Source organism: Thamnophis sirtalis, unplaced genomic scaffold (assembly GCF_051295495.1).
Source record: "Thamnophis sirtalis isolate CommonGarterSnake01/CBP01778 unplaced genomic scaffold, rThaSir2_p1.2 scaffold_4, whole genome shotgun sequence".
Taxonomy (NCBI): Eukaryota; Metazoa; Chordata; class Lepidosauria; order Squamata; family Natricidae; genus Thamnophis; species Thamnophis sirtalis.
In genome coordinates this window covers 12,721,988-12,736,665 of record NW_028261384.1, presented here as the reverse complement: position 1 = coordinate 12,736,665, position 14,678 = coordinate 12,721,988, and the positions used below count along the sequence as shown (strand labels likewise).

General features: G+C 39.7%; 1 protein-coding gene across 3 annotated transcripts in view; it reads left to right on the top strand.

The window, feature by feature from the left end:
- Positions 1 to 14,678, top strand: part of PTPRN2 (protein tyrosine phosphatase receptor type N2) — a 722,783-nt gene that overhangs the window by 624,328 nt on the left and 83,777 nt on the right. For all 3 annotated transcript variants that reach the window (XR_015696316.1, XM_087712495.1, XM_087712494.1), the window contains exon 14: positions 3,765 to 3,959. Coding sequence is in view for 2 of the 3 variants with exons in the window: in XM_087712495.1 (XP_087568621.1) it covers positions 3,765 to 3,959 (195 nt within the window). In the remaining variant the exon portion in view is untranslated. The remainder of the gene's footprint in view (positions 1 to 3,764; positions 3,960 to 14,678) is intronic.

Sequence of the window (14,678 nt, the reverse complement as noted above, 5' to 3'; positions counted from 1 at the left end):
AGGAAGACGTTAATGGAGTAGATAACAGCTCACCCCCTCCCTATGTGCACTTTGTGCTCTCCCTCTCCATCTAGGTCAATTGAATTTTAATTTAATTTAATTTTTGAGATCCCTATTTATTATTTTAATTATATGTCTGTAAGGTGCTTAGAGTCACCTTCAACGAGATGAGTATCATACAAGTTTAATTACGGTAATAAATAAATATATTTTAAAGGTAGTCAGTATAAGTCTATTCATGTTATAAAATATGTTCAAAAGAATTTTTGATTTTTATTGTTTAACTGTTTTAGGTTTTTGCCCTAAATATTTTTGCACTTCTATTAAATGTAAGATTCTCCAAGAAAGATTGATTGAAGAAACACAACTTGACTCTCAGCTGTAGTAAAATTCACAAGTAAAAAAAACAGAAAAATAAAACAATGCAATAATAAATGCAAGGAACAAAAGAACTCTGGGCAACAACAATAAATATATTGTTATATAACGTGATGTGCCAGTGCCTGGAGGATGTGAGGGTCTGGATGGGGGTGAACAGACTGGCTCTCAATCCTGACAAGACCGAGTGGCTTGTGTTTTTTCCTCCCACAAATTGGCTTAGTATTCCATCCCTCAGGCTGGGGGGTGAAATTATACGCCCCTCAGACAGGGTTCGCAATTTGGGAGTCCTCCTGGACCCACAGCTGACTTTAGATCACCATTTGTCGGCTGTGACCAGGGGGGCGTTTGCCCAGGTCCGCCTGGTGCACCAATTGCGTCCCTACCTGAACCGGGAGGATCTTACAACAGTCACTCATGCCCTCGTGACCTCAAGACTGGACTACTGCAATGCGCTCTACATGGGGCAGCCCTTGAAGAGTGTTCGGAGACTCCAGCTGGTCCAGAATGCAGCCGCGCGAGCGATTGTGGGTGCACCCCGGTACACCCACGTTACACCTATCCTCCGCGAGCTGCACTGGCTACCTATTGGTCTCCGGATACGCTTCAGGGTGCTAGTTATTACTTATAAAGCCCTACATGGTATTGGACCTGGGTACTTGAGAGACCGCCTTCTGCTGATTACCTCCCACAGACCCATTCGATCCCACAGATTAGGCCTCTTCCATATTCCATCTGCCAGCCAATGTCGGCTGGCGACTACTCGGAGGAGGGCCTTCTCTGTGGCTGCCCTGGCCCTTTGGAACGAGCTCCCCGTGGAGATTCAGACCCTCTCCACCCTTCAGGCCTTCCGGACGGCTGTGAAGACCTGGCTGTCCCAGCAAGCCTGGGGTTGAGTTCCCCCCCCCTACTCGAATTTGCTGTGTCTGTTGTGCTTTTAAATTGTTTGTATTGTTTGTTTGTCTTTGTCTCACTTTTTGTAATTTCCCCTCCCTTGGCTTTGTTCAGCCGTCCTGAGTCCCTTCGGGGAATAGGGCGGCCTACAAATTGAATAAAATCCAAATCCAATCCAAATATCTACATTACCCAGTAGTTATAGTACCCTTATCAAAGACCTAGGCAAAGAGCAGGTCTTCAACACCCTCCAAAATGCCAGCAATCTGGGGACCACCCAGATCTCAGGAAAAACATCATTCCAGACTGTCTTTGCTTATTGTTAATTTAATGTATGGCATATTATATATTAACATTTCACCTAGATTAGTAAACTCCAATGAAATATAAATGTTATAAAGATCTATGTTCAAATACCAATGTCTAGGCCATCTAACCATTGAAGTGCAGCATTGTTTATATTTAAAAAAACAGATGCCCTCAGTTTACAGCTGGATACGATGTGATCTACAGTCAGTTACACTGAGGGGAGGAGACTATGCTCCATTTATACAGAGAGCCCCGGCAAACGCCATGTGAGGTGCAAATCGTATTCAGGTTTTTCCACTGCTGACATGGTAGTTCAAAGTCTGGCACCTTTTTTGTGGCACCTTTTTATATATGTATCTCTGTGTTCAGAAACCCATTTGACTTTCCATTGGGAATTGATATTAAAATTATTGGGCAGATGTTGTGCAAGTGCCAGTGGGGGCTTCCTGGATTTGAATCTTTCAGCTGATAAATGAGGAAGGTCGGCATGCACTGGTAAGAGTGAGTTGTTCATAATTTTTCTGTATTCTCTCATTAGTACATCTTGCCTATCTTTGCAATGTCTTTACTATTGGTATGACTTGCTTCTGCATTCTATCTTTCACCTAAGGAATATAATGCAATGCGTGTGTATGGGGGGGGGGATGGACATTTCTCTCATGGGTACTCTACTTTCCTCATTTAGTTCTTCTAGAAATATCCTTGCAAGTTAGGTAAGGGAAGGTGATTTTGGTATAAAGTTATCTAGTGGGTTCTATGGCTATGAAGATTTGAACTCATAATCTAACACACTAATGGTTTTATTTTTCAAAGTACTGACGGTAAATTTGGTATTAAGCTCTCTTTTGTGTGAAACTAACACATGTTATGCACAAAAAATAAAATTGTTTCTAAGTGAGATAGAAAATGAGCTGATTAAATGCTAGCTAGAAATCTACCAATATAACCATTTTTATCCTAATAAATCATACAATGTACCGTGTTTTATAGAAAGAGAAATATATAATGTTACTCCCACAAAGAACTGTAAATTTTGTAATCCAAATGTCCTTGACAAAGTCATGTATTAAAATTCTGTCTAGTCAAAATACAATTTTTTTTTGTATTTTTATGGGAAATAAATGAGAAGAGATATGAGACAGAGGTGTATAAAAGATGATTGAAAGTCATACCTGTTTGTGGTGAGATATAAAATAAATGACTATATATAAATACACATAGATACATAAAATATTGATTTTAAATATTGTAAAATGCTCTTTCATTTCTCATTTGTATTCATAAAAATCCAAGAAATTTGAATTTCATCACATACTGAAAAGTCAAGATGAGAAAATTTAAAACAGAGAAAATAATATATTTCCCACTTCATCTGTGTTTAGATAATTTAGGGTCACCTGTGGAAGCACTGATTAAATTCTTTCAGATATTATTTACTTAGTAGAAATTTCCTTCTAGAAATGATAAGGTATTTTTTAAATTTTGTTTTTTGTAACAATTTCCTTATGCTAGATATATCTGCTTTATTAGTTCTAAACACCATTGTTTTAGGTAAATTTTAAAATGTAATGTAATCTAATTATTTTCATGTCAAAGCTAATCAGAATCTGTATTTGAGATTCCATATAGATTCTGGCTAATTTTAACCTTATTAAATGCAGTTTAACATTAGTATAATTTCTTGGTAAAATCAGATACCTTTCCTAATTCTTGGTATGCACAAAATATGCATTCTGTAATATACTTGTTATGATTCACAATAGCATTAAATAAGTTATTTGACTTTCCCAACTCATAAAGTGCATAATGTTTAATTGAAAAAGAGCAGATAATATATTGTTTATTCTGAGCAATACAGTGGTCATTGTCTCTGTAACCATTTATTTCAGAGTTTTTCTGTTGCAGTAGTCGTATTTCAGCCTTTGATTTGTATATTTTTTAAATTCTACATTTAAAAAAAAAATTGTCGAGTCTTAACTATGGAAAGATGGTTATGATACTGGTTGCAGTCCTGCTTATGTATATAATGGAAATGTTCATGTTTATCAACTATGGCGCAGAGTTGTATATTCCCACTTCAGAATTCCGTATGTATTTAGTTTAGATCGAAAATTCAGTCTATGTTTTCAAAGTTTATTCATTCAGTGCTAAATTTTAATCCTCTATTACTTTCTGTTTCTTAGGAATTATGCCGTCAGCGTATGGCGGTGAAAACATCAGATTGTTCAGAACCTCTACATGCTTCTCGTATTAATAGCATATCTTCACAGTTTAGTGATGGACTTATTCCAAGTCCTTCTACTCGAAGCAGCACTTCATCCTGGTGCGAAGAACCAGTCCAGTCTAATATGGATATCTCGACTGGTCACATAATATTGGTAAGGCATTGAAGCAGCATTTTAACCTTTTTTAAAAATTTATTTGAACTATAGAAAGCACAGCACTATATAAAGTACAGTAAATCTAGATTTTTAAAGCAACATCATCAGCTCATTAAAAATACTACTTTGGCGTATTTATTCTGGTTTTACTTCTTGTTATAGAGTTGGTGTTTAATGCAATATTAATGTAATTTCTATCGTGGTTGTGTGATCTATAAACTGTAATAAAATCTAGTTCTTATTATAGTATCTAAAACTTAATAAATGAATTTTAACTTTAAGGTTTAAACTCCTGCAGTGTTTACTATTATTGCTTCCATCATTTTAATTTTCACATTTCCTTATTGACAAGTTTTTGTTTTTATTTTATTAAATTTGTTCATAATAAAACCAGGCAGCTGCAGCCTGTGGTACATCTTTAAATAGGGATCTGCCCTTTCTTATGGAATAATGATGTCTAGTTCCAATCATGGATATATGTAGGGATAAGTGACTATTTTTAAAAATCTTCTGTATATATTTTGAAGCAGGGTTGGAAAAAGAATTCATTTGAAAAATATATGTATAATAAAATATTGCAATGAATCATTTCAGGTAGTCCCTCAGAAAAGTTAATGTTCTTAGGGAATAAACTCAATGGATGAAATATGATATGTACAAAGTAATATTTTGAAATATAAAAGGGTTCCAGGTTTAAGTCACATCGATAGCCCAAATGTACCTATTTATGTAATTGGATAAATACTATAATATTATGCCCAAAGTTCTCTAGAATTATGAAGGAATCATGCCAATGGAAACTCTGATAAAGAATCCAAAGAAACTCAGATCCTCTTGCATTACAAGAAATTAGTTATCTCTTTTTCATAAGCAACTGCTCTATTTATCAAAACCTACTTTGGTCTTTTTTTTTAAAATTATGAATTTGATTTAAAAGAAGCCAAACCAGGTTTCATCTTTTCTTATTAAATAACTTATTAAATAACCCAATTTTTGTTTAAGGTGTATGCAGTATTCAAAACAGGCAAGGACACTTCAGATGTGGTATGGATACCCTTTTTGTATTTGTTGGCTGTTCTTTGCAAAAACTATGCCTTTTCCTGGGCTGCTTAACCTGATTGCTGAGGTGGTGGAAAAGTTTCTTGAATTTAATACTTTTTTTTTTTTTACAATTTCAACATATCTTCCTCAAACAAGGGGTTTTAAGATGTCAGTTGTTTATGACTGTTATATCAACCATGGTCATGGTTGAGATCCATTGAGGACTTGATACATGGATGCTGCATTTGTCTTTTGTCTCAGGGAAGAAGCAACTGATTTGAAATTGGGAGATACTGAAATTTGCTCCTGATTATGGACAGACCACTCTCTGATTGCTATGAAATTCTGCAGTGTAAGTCTCTCTCTGCAGTCCATTCCAAATGCGACATATACAGTTGGTTTTCAGAGGTCTCTTGGGGAGTTTTCTGAGAATCTGGAAGGGACAGCTCAGCTAAGTCTCTTGTTTAGTAGAATGAAAGATTGGGTTGGTCTGAATTGGACATTTTACAAATTCAATCTTCAACCTACACAGTAGTGTTTTGAATTGTAGACAATAAATATTTTGCTGCTGTTTTTGCGTCAATTTAAGGGAACACTGTCAAAAACTTTTTCACAAACTTGTAATGGCCAACTCGTCGCAAGGCAACTCACTGCAGGACAATTTAACAATTCTATTTAATTATTTAAAATAAATAAAAGTTATTTTAATTTTTGCCCTTCACATTTCACTCTGTCCCTCCTTTTGCATCCTTTCTTTAATGATTCTATTCCACCATTTCTTTGATATTAGTGTAACTCTTGTCCTGCAGCAAGTTGTCCTGTGGCAAGATGGCCGTGTCAAGTTGACTGTGGTGGATTGGCTGTGGCAAGTTGGCCATGGCAAATTGTCATAGATAAACAGGAGGAAAGGAAGAGAGAACAGTTCTGTCTGGTACATCTGCTTTGTGGAATGAGTCAGAGATATTTTTTCAATGTTCTGTAATTTTTAATATTTATTTATTTTGATTTTTATCCCATCATTGTTATTTTATAAATAACTCAAAGAAGCAAACATACTTTTTCCTCCTCCTATTTCCCCCCAATCCTCTGAGGTGGGTTGGGCTGAGAGAGAGAGAATGGAGAGCTTACCTGCTCACAATCTTTGGTAGAATCCCTGAATCTTTACAATGTTGATGTATGATTATACAACTAAAGTGGAAATGGAAATTTTACATATTTTTACATTTTTCTGATGAATTTAATATTCAGATGGTATCAGTTTGGTTCAGTGAACCTTGTTTTTTAGCTTATCAGATAAATGTATTTTGCATTAAGTTGTGAGGATTCAGAATAGATAATTACCATAAATGGTAACATTTTGGGAATTCTAACTGGAAAGGTGTTTGTTTGTGTGTGAGAGAGATTGCGGGGGGAGAGATAATAAAATAAATATTCAGGAAAAAATGGTATCCTCTTTTTACATCTTTGAAAATAAGCAAAATACCTGTTCTTATTACCCTGTATCCCTGAAAATAAGACTCCCCAGATAATAAGCCTAATCAGGCTTTTGAGCTCTTCCCAAAAATATTGCAACACAGCAGCAGCCATGAAGTGACCATGCTCGTCACAGCCTGCATCTCAAAAAATAATAAGATCTCCCCAAAAATAAGGCCAAGCGCTTATTTCGGGGATCAAAAGAAAATAAGACTCTATCTTATTTTTGGAGAAATACGGTAGAAACAGCAATGGCAATGTTTAAGGACATCATTTTTTTTCTTTTTTGAAACACCAGAAAAAAAATGTCGAGAGGGAATTTAAGTAGTGCTACAGATAGTACTCTTTTAATGATCATTCATTCAATGGCCATTGCAAGTTATGAAACTGCTAAATGAATTTTAATTGCATCCAATTCTCAAAGTTGCAACATTGCAATGCCCCTATACTCGATCAAAATGTGGGGCAGCTGTCCCATATTTAAATCATAGAATGTGTTTCAGCTTCTTCCACCTGCCTATCTCCTCCAGGCATTGGACAAGGGCTAATAGTCACCACCTTGGCCCAGGGAGCCTTTGCCAGCTCCATTTTCCTGCCCCCTTCCTGGCTGCGTTTGGCGAGCTCCCTTCAACAGATGGAGTTACAGTCCAGTGTGTATTACAGGGCTGTGCCTTCATCCAGCATCTGGATTTCAGACAAGCAACAACAGGTAGAATGTGGTGAAGGTCATCTGGAGAGTGAGGGGACTGCGGGGATAGGCAACAATGGTGTGTAGAGTAGCCAAAAGAGCACAGACCTGGGAAATTTGTGAGTAGGGGGACTTGAAGCTGAGTCTTGGCTGCTAAAGGGGCCCAGCTGGGAAAGAGGCAATGATAGAGCCAGCAGTTGGTGAAGGAGAGGAAAAGCATGAGGTCCTAATAATGGTGTGAACTTCACCCAACAAGAACAACTGGGACTACTAAAATTATATTGCCAAGCAATGCAGTCAAATAATATTTTATCTAACTACTTTCTTACTTATACAGATCCACAGATAAACAATATGACACTATTGGTTCTTTGCTAACAATGGACCAAAAATAATATGATGGATGCTAAATACACAGCTTCAAAACCCCGCCTTAAATATAGCCCAAATCCAGATCTTTAAAGACTTTCCCTCTATCATTTCAAAATGATTTTTTTTAGAATAGAAGGATTATGTTCTTTCACTTGTTCTGCCATTACTCTAGTAGCCAGGTTTTGCATCATTTGTAAACTATGGATCAGTGTAGTCATTTAGATTGCTGAATGATGGAGACAACTGAGACCAAATTCATCTTTTCTAGATGAATAGAATACCATTGGCAAGCTGAGTGATAAAATCTGCTAGTTACATCTTAATGCAACTTCTGTTAGTTACATAGTTCATTATTTAGAAGATACATATCCTCAATCAAAAAAGGTTATATATTACTTCATCCAGAACTACAAAATTCCTTTAAATTTCAAATTTCAGCCTAACCTAAACAAACTTTCCAAAGATTCAAAGGTTCCACATGCTTTCTTACAGTAAAATAACAAAGCTGTGTGGTTAAATTGGATATTTTCAGAATACTAGTGATGCTATCTCATTTCTTATAAGCTCATTGATGTTGATTCTGAAATATGAAGAGGACAGGTGATAAGCTAGAGTTACATAAACCTAATTGGTTAAAGAATACCTTGAATATACAGTAGAGATAATATAAACAGATTTCCTATAACTTAACAATTAGTATTGGATATTCACATTTTTACTACAATAAAAACTCTAGACTACTAAACTATTTTGTATGATTGCCTTATCCAATCAGGCAGCTTATTTGGTTTCGTTAAATATGTAAAGTCTAATCATTACAGTTTGAGTTATTTGTAAATTATGTTTACCCATAAACTTTGTCCAATATACGCTACCTTTTTTTGGAGTCTTATATGGAAATTTTCTAAACCTGGAAAGTTTTAATGGAAAACAAATTAATACAATGCTTGCTCATGGGCATAGCTACCACTGTATCCTGACATGAATGGGCAAACCTAATTTCTTTGTCTTTTTCTAAGCAGTTAAAATGTGTGCAAATATAGTAAGTTTTCCATGAAATTTTGAGTTGTTCAGTCTGGATGTTTGCTTGTTTATTCAATCTAATTGCACTTACAGTCTATTATGGCTTATTGACATGGTTTTGTATGATGTGTGGACTGGACCACTGAATGTGTTATACAAATAAAAACTGTAGGAAACGTTGTATATTAGAAAGATACTGAAAAGCAGAATACAATCCAGAATTCTATGTTGGAAGGACAGTAATAAAGAAAAACAAACAAAATGTTTTCAGTACACAGGCTACTGAAAAGTTATTTGCTTTGCTATGCATCAGACTGCAAAGTTGTTCTTCAAACTGAAAATAAATGTAGTAATCTGTGCATACATACTGTGTATTTTTATTTTTCCCTCAGTTTAACATTCCATCCATATGATGGATTAATGATCAATGAAAACTCCAACTATAAACTCAATTATTTTTATGTTTGTATTGTACAAATAAATGAAAAAGAGAACTAAACTTAATTTCTTAGATAAGATATATTAGGTTTCTAATTATATGATCTATGGTTATATTATTATATATAAATAATCTGTTCTAGTACTTGCTACCATTAAATTTTGGGATGACTTTGTTAATAATGTACACACAAATAATTTGTTTCAGCAACATTTGCTACAGTTTGGATGTTAGAGCAGTCATTAGTGCTCTGGTTGGGGAATATTATTGTTAGATACTAGCTTCAGTTACAGTGGTTTCCACCAAGGTCCTCTCTTCTGGTGGGAACAGAGGTTTAATCTCATTGGTCGAAAGGTCTGACAGCTCCCTATAAAAGGGCTGCTGTCAGACTCAACCTTTGCTGGATTGTACATACTTGTTCTGATTTAATAAAGAATTGTTGTTACCGTTAGCCTGCGTGTGCCTATCCATTACCCGATCTAATACTGGCGACGAGGGTGAGATTGGAAGGCAGCTAGGCGAACCAAAAAGAGCGTAGCAATCCAGCAAGTAAATCCAGCCCGGAGCTCAGTGTGGCTTCGAGCAGCCATTTTTCAGCGGCAAGCTCAAAACGCCCTCAGAACACAAAATGGCCATGCATGCCCCACTCTGACCCAGTCAGCGAGCACTGGGACTCGTATATGCTAAGGTTGGACTGCTTCCTCGAAGCCAATGACCTCATGGGCCTTTGTGAAGGCCACAAGAAGAACATGTTCCTCGGTTATTGTGGACCGGAAATGTTCAAAACTGCCAAAGGCCTGTCAGAACCAATGCTGCTACAATCGGTCACTTGGTCCATGCTCCAACAGACGCTGAGGACTCACTACGCTCCCAAGCCGTCTAAGCACGTCCGCCGGCACGAATTTAATATTGGCAACCAGAGGGAAGGCGAATCAATCAACAAGTATGTTGCAGCGCTACGAAAGGCCGCAGTGTACTGCGAGTTCCAAGACCTAGACAAACTTATTTTTGACCGCATAATATTTACAGAAGAGGTTACTTGCCAAGTCTAACCTCAGTCTACAAATTGGCTTGGACGAAGCCAGGGCATCAGCATCTGCCATTTAGTCCACAGAGACCCTGCAGTGTCAAAACACTCTGCAAGACATGTGGAAGAATGCAAGTGTACATTGCGAGGCTGCTGAGGCCAAGAGCTCTAAAGACGAAGATGACAGCTGCTGCATGCACAGTAGCAGTGCCAAGCCGGCACGCAAATTCGAACCACGATTCCTGCCTTGTGCTAGCTGCAGAGGACACCATGCCCAATCGGCTTGCAATTTCCGTGACGATATCTGCCAGCGCTGCGAGCAAAAGGGGCACATTGCCAAAGTATGCAGAAGTGAGCACCCTACGACGACCTGGCAGCCAAGAAGCTGAGCTAACCACCAGCAGAAGCCCAACCAAGGGGCCAAGTCCACACTGAGATGGAGATTGACACAGAGTCATCACTGACCATCATGCTATGGTCCAGGCTCAAGCAGTGTATCCCTAGCATAAAGAAGCAGCATCTACGCGCCCCTGACATCTGCCTTCACAATTACCAGGGGAACCAAGTCCCCATGATGGGCCAGGGCACCTTCCAGGTGCAATTCAAGAAATACAGTGGCCAGCTCCCAGTGATGGTGGTCAGCGGCGACCTGCAGAGCCTCCTGGGGCTTGACTGGTTCAAAACCCTGGGCCTAGAAGTGACTGGTATCAACGTCTTGAAAGAATAGAGCACTGAAGCAATTTTTAAAGAGTTCGAGGACGTCTTCCGCACTGGTCTGGGTAAGTATGTGGGGACTCCAATCTCTTTTAATTTGGACCCCAACATAGCCCCCATATGACTAAAGCCCAGGAGAGTACCTTTCGCTCTCTGCCCCAAAATAGATCTGGAAATTGAGAAGCTCGTAGGCCAGGGAATCCTAGAGCCGGTTGATCACGCACGCTGGGAGACTCCTATAGTGACACCTGTCAAATCTGACGGGTCTGTCCGCATCTGCGCAGACTATAAATGCACAATCAATAAAGCGTTACAACAAAGTGCTTACCCTGTACCCATTGTAAAGCATTTATTACATTCTTTAGGCCCCGGCAGAGTATTCGCTAAATTGGATATGGCGCAGGCATACCAACAATTGCCTGTAGATGGCGCTACGGTAAAGGCCCAAACCATTTTGACGCACAGGGGTGCATTCAAATGTCACCGCCTGCAATTTGGAGTTAGTATCGCCCCTGGACTGTTCGAAAGCGTCATGGAACAGCTTTTGCAGGGGATTCCAGGAATCATCCCCTATTTTGACAACATCTTGGTATCGGCTGCAAATGAGACGCAACTTTTCAAACGTTTAAGAACTGTTTTGAGCAGAATTCGGGACAAAGGCCTCTGTCTCAAAAAAGAAAATTGCCAAATTAACATGCCAAGGGTTGAATTCTTAGAGTACCTAATCGACAGCTCTGGGATTCACCTGACCACAAAAAAATTCAAGCAATCCACTACCCCTCACAATCAAACCGAGCTGCAGGCATTCCTCGGGCTCCTTAATTTTTATAGCGTCTTTCTTAAATAGAAAACCACCGTTGCTGAGCCCTTACATCATCTCCTGGCAAACAACGCGAAGTGGTCCTGGGGCAGAGCCGAGACTGCTGCATTTGCCGCGGTGAAAAGACTTATGTCCGCGGACACGTTTCTGGTGCAGTACAGCCAGATTGCCACTGCTGCTGACCTGCGATGCTTCCCCATTTGGCGTTGGAGCCATCCTCAGCCACCGCATGCCCAACAGAATCGAGGCTCCCATAGCCTTTTACTCTAGGACCTTGTCTGCTGCTGAGTGGAACTACAGCCAGCTGGACCGTGAGGCTTTGCAGTGGCTGGAGTAAAAAGGTTCCATGAATACCTATACGGCCATGATTTTGAACAAACCGTTACTAGGCTTGCTGGCTGGGGACCGACCTACTCCTGTGTCATTATCACTGCAGATGACCAGATGGACCATCTTTCTAGCTGCCTACTCCTACCGTCTCATCCACCGACCTAGCTCCACTTTGGAGCATGCTGACATTTTGAGTCGCTGCCCGCTGCCAGAACTTCTTGCAGACCCTACCCCCGAGATGCCAGTCCTGCTTATTGACTGTTTAGAGACTGGTCCTGTCTCATCTAGTGACGTTGCCCGCCACTCTGCAAAAGACTCCACCATCAAACAAATTTTGAACTGGGTGTGGAGGGGGTGGCCCAAGGGGCCTGTTGGGTCTGAATTCAAAATGTACCATTGTAAGTGTGACAAATTGTCATTAATTGCTGTTTTCTCTGGGGGGGGGACCGGGTCGTTGTTCCACTCAAACTGTGCATTGCAGTATTAGAGGCTTTACACATAGGGCATCCTGGAATTGTCAGGATGAAGTCTTTGGCCAGGAGTTACGTGTGGTGGCCTATCATGGACAGGGAGATCGAAGAATGGGTGTCTACCTGCACACCGTAAGGAGTCCAGATCAGCTCCCCCAGAGGCATCCGCTAAGGAGTGGGAGCGACCTCAAGCACCGTGGTCTAGGGTGCACATTAATTTTGCTGGCCCAGTTCATGGCCAGACATTCCTCGTAATTGTCGATGCCTACTCAAAATGGCTAGAGGTAGTCCTGATGTCCTCTACTACGGCAGAAGCAGTCATCAAAGTACTACGGAGACTTTTCTCCACACACAGCCTGCCCAATATCCTGGTCTCTGACAATGGGCTCCAATTTACGGCCATGCAATTTGAGATCTTCTTAGCAGCACAGGGAATCAAACATGCCCTAGTCGTGCCATTCCATCTGGCCTCCAATGGTCAGGCAGAGAAAATGGTGAACTCTGCAAAAGAGGCCCTATCTAGGATGGGCCCGGGAGATTGGCAAACATGGGTTGACCATTATCTACTAACCCAACATATCACGCCCAGTGCCACTACAGGGTGAAGCCCCTCCAAGCTTCTCATGGATCGCCAGCTAAGGTCCCACTTAGACTGGCTAAACCCAAACTATTCTGCCACATAGCCCCCAGACTCCACAAGCAAAATTTGGAATGTGTAGGGGATTCAATTTACGCCCACAACTACGCCGGGGGAACCCTGTGGATTCCTGCCACATGATAGGCACCACCGGGCCTCGCTCTTATCTCGTAGAGCTCGAGGACAGTCAGAATTGGAGAAGGCACATTGATCAACTCCGTGGCCGCCTCTCCAACTCCACTCTTAGGCAGCCAGAGGTAACTCCTGCACGAGTTAGCCAAAGCCGTACCCAAAAGGAGCAACAAGTCACTCCTTCCATAGGCAGCTTAAGCCCGAGGGTACCGGGGAACTTATCTGGTTGTGTTGCAGGCCCGCAGCGAGCTCCCAGCGAACCGGTTCTAGAAGCTCTAGAAGCTCCAGCCGCAGCCTGTGAAAGATCCCAGGAGCTTCCACCAAGCAGAGCTGCGGAGCAAACAGGTCCATCCGACCTGTCCGAAGAACACCCTCTGATTGAACTGCGCAGATCAGGCAGAGCTACCAAAACGCCCGCCTACCTGCGTGACTACATAACTTTAGGATTACTCCATCTTAAGAGGGGAGGGATGTTAGATACTAGCTTCAGTTGCAGTGGTTTCCACCAAGGTCCTCTGTTCCCATTGGAACAGAGGTTTAATCTCATTGGTCGAAGGGTCTGACAGCTCCCTATAAAAGGGCTGCTGTCAGACTCAACCTTCGCTGGATTGTACATGTTCTGATTTAATAAAGAGTTGTTCTTACCGTTAGCCTGTGTGTGCCTATACATTACCCGATCTAACAATTATTATATCTGTAAAGGAGAATATTTGTAACTCAAGGTTGAAATGAAGGGTCTTTAGTGCTCTTTGAGTTGGTTATTTCCTTGCAGACATTTCATTACCAAAACTCGGCAGCTGCAGCATTGCAAACACAAAAAAGCAACCAAGCTCAGAGAGCATCTGTGAAATAAACAAAATGTTAAAAAGCTGTGGTATTTATGTAGTTACTTACCAAGCACATCTAAATCGTACTAAAGTAACTAAACAAGTAAAGGTTTTTGAAGATAATGAAAAGTGGATCACTTGATCTGAGTATAGCACAAGTGTGAGTTGAAATATCTATTTATCTGCAACTTAAAAATGATGTTAATCTAACTCCAATCTTTGCCTAAACCCAGTTTAGATAGATATTCTACATGTGTATGTAGAGTATGATTGTCTCTCTACATTGCATATGAGAATTGTTTAAATGAAAGTTCTTCATCTTCTGTCTTGTTTTAATGAAATTTCATAGCCATAGATGACCACTGAACTCTATTCAGTACGTTTATTTTGACATTTTTATTTTAGTAATAACAAAGCAAACAATAAATATATCTGCCTTTGTTCCAGATTATTATTTTTTCTTAAGTGTTTGTGGGGATGGGGATTTCTAATTGTGAAAATAAAAAAGATACAAAGAAAGAAGAATATTGCCTTTGGCTGAAACATTGTTTAAGATAAAGTAATTACAGGGATAACATTTCATTGCTTTATTTGGAATATTTTAAGGGTTAAAATGTGGGACACTTATCAAAGTCAAGTCTTTGGTGGATTTTATTCACCAGCGATGTTTATTTATTTTTAAATCAGTTTATAACTTGCTTTGGAACTCAATTATAAACACAT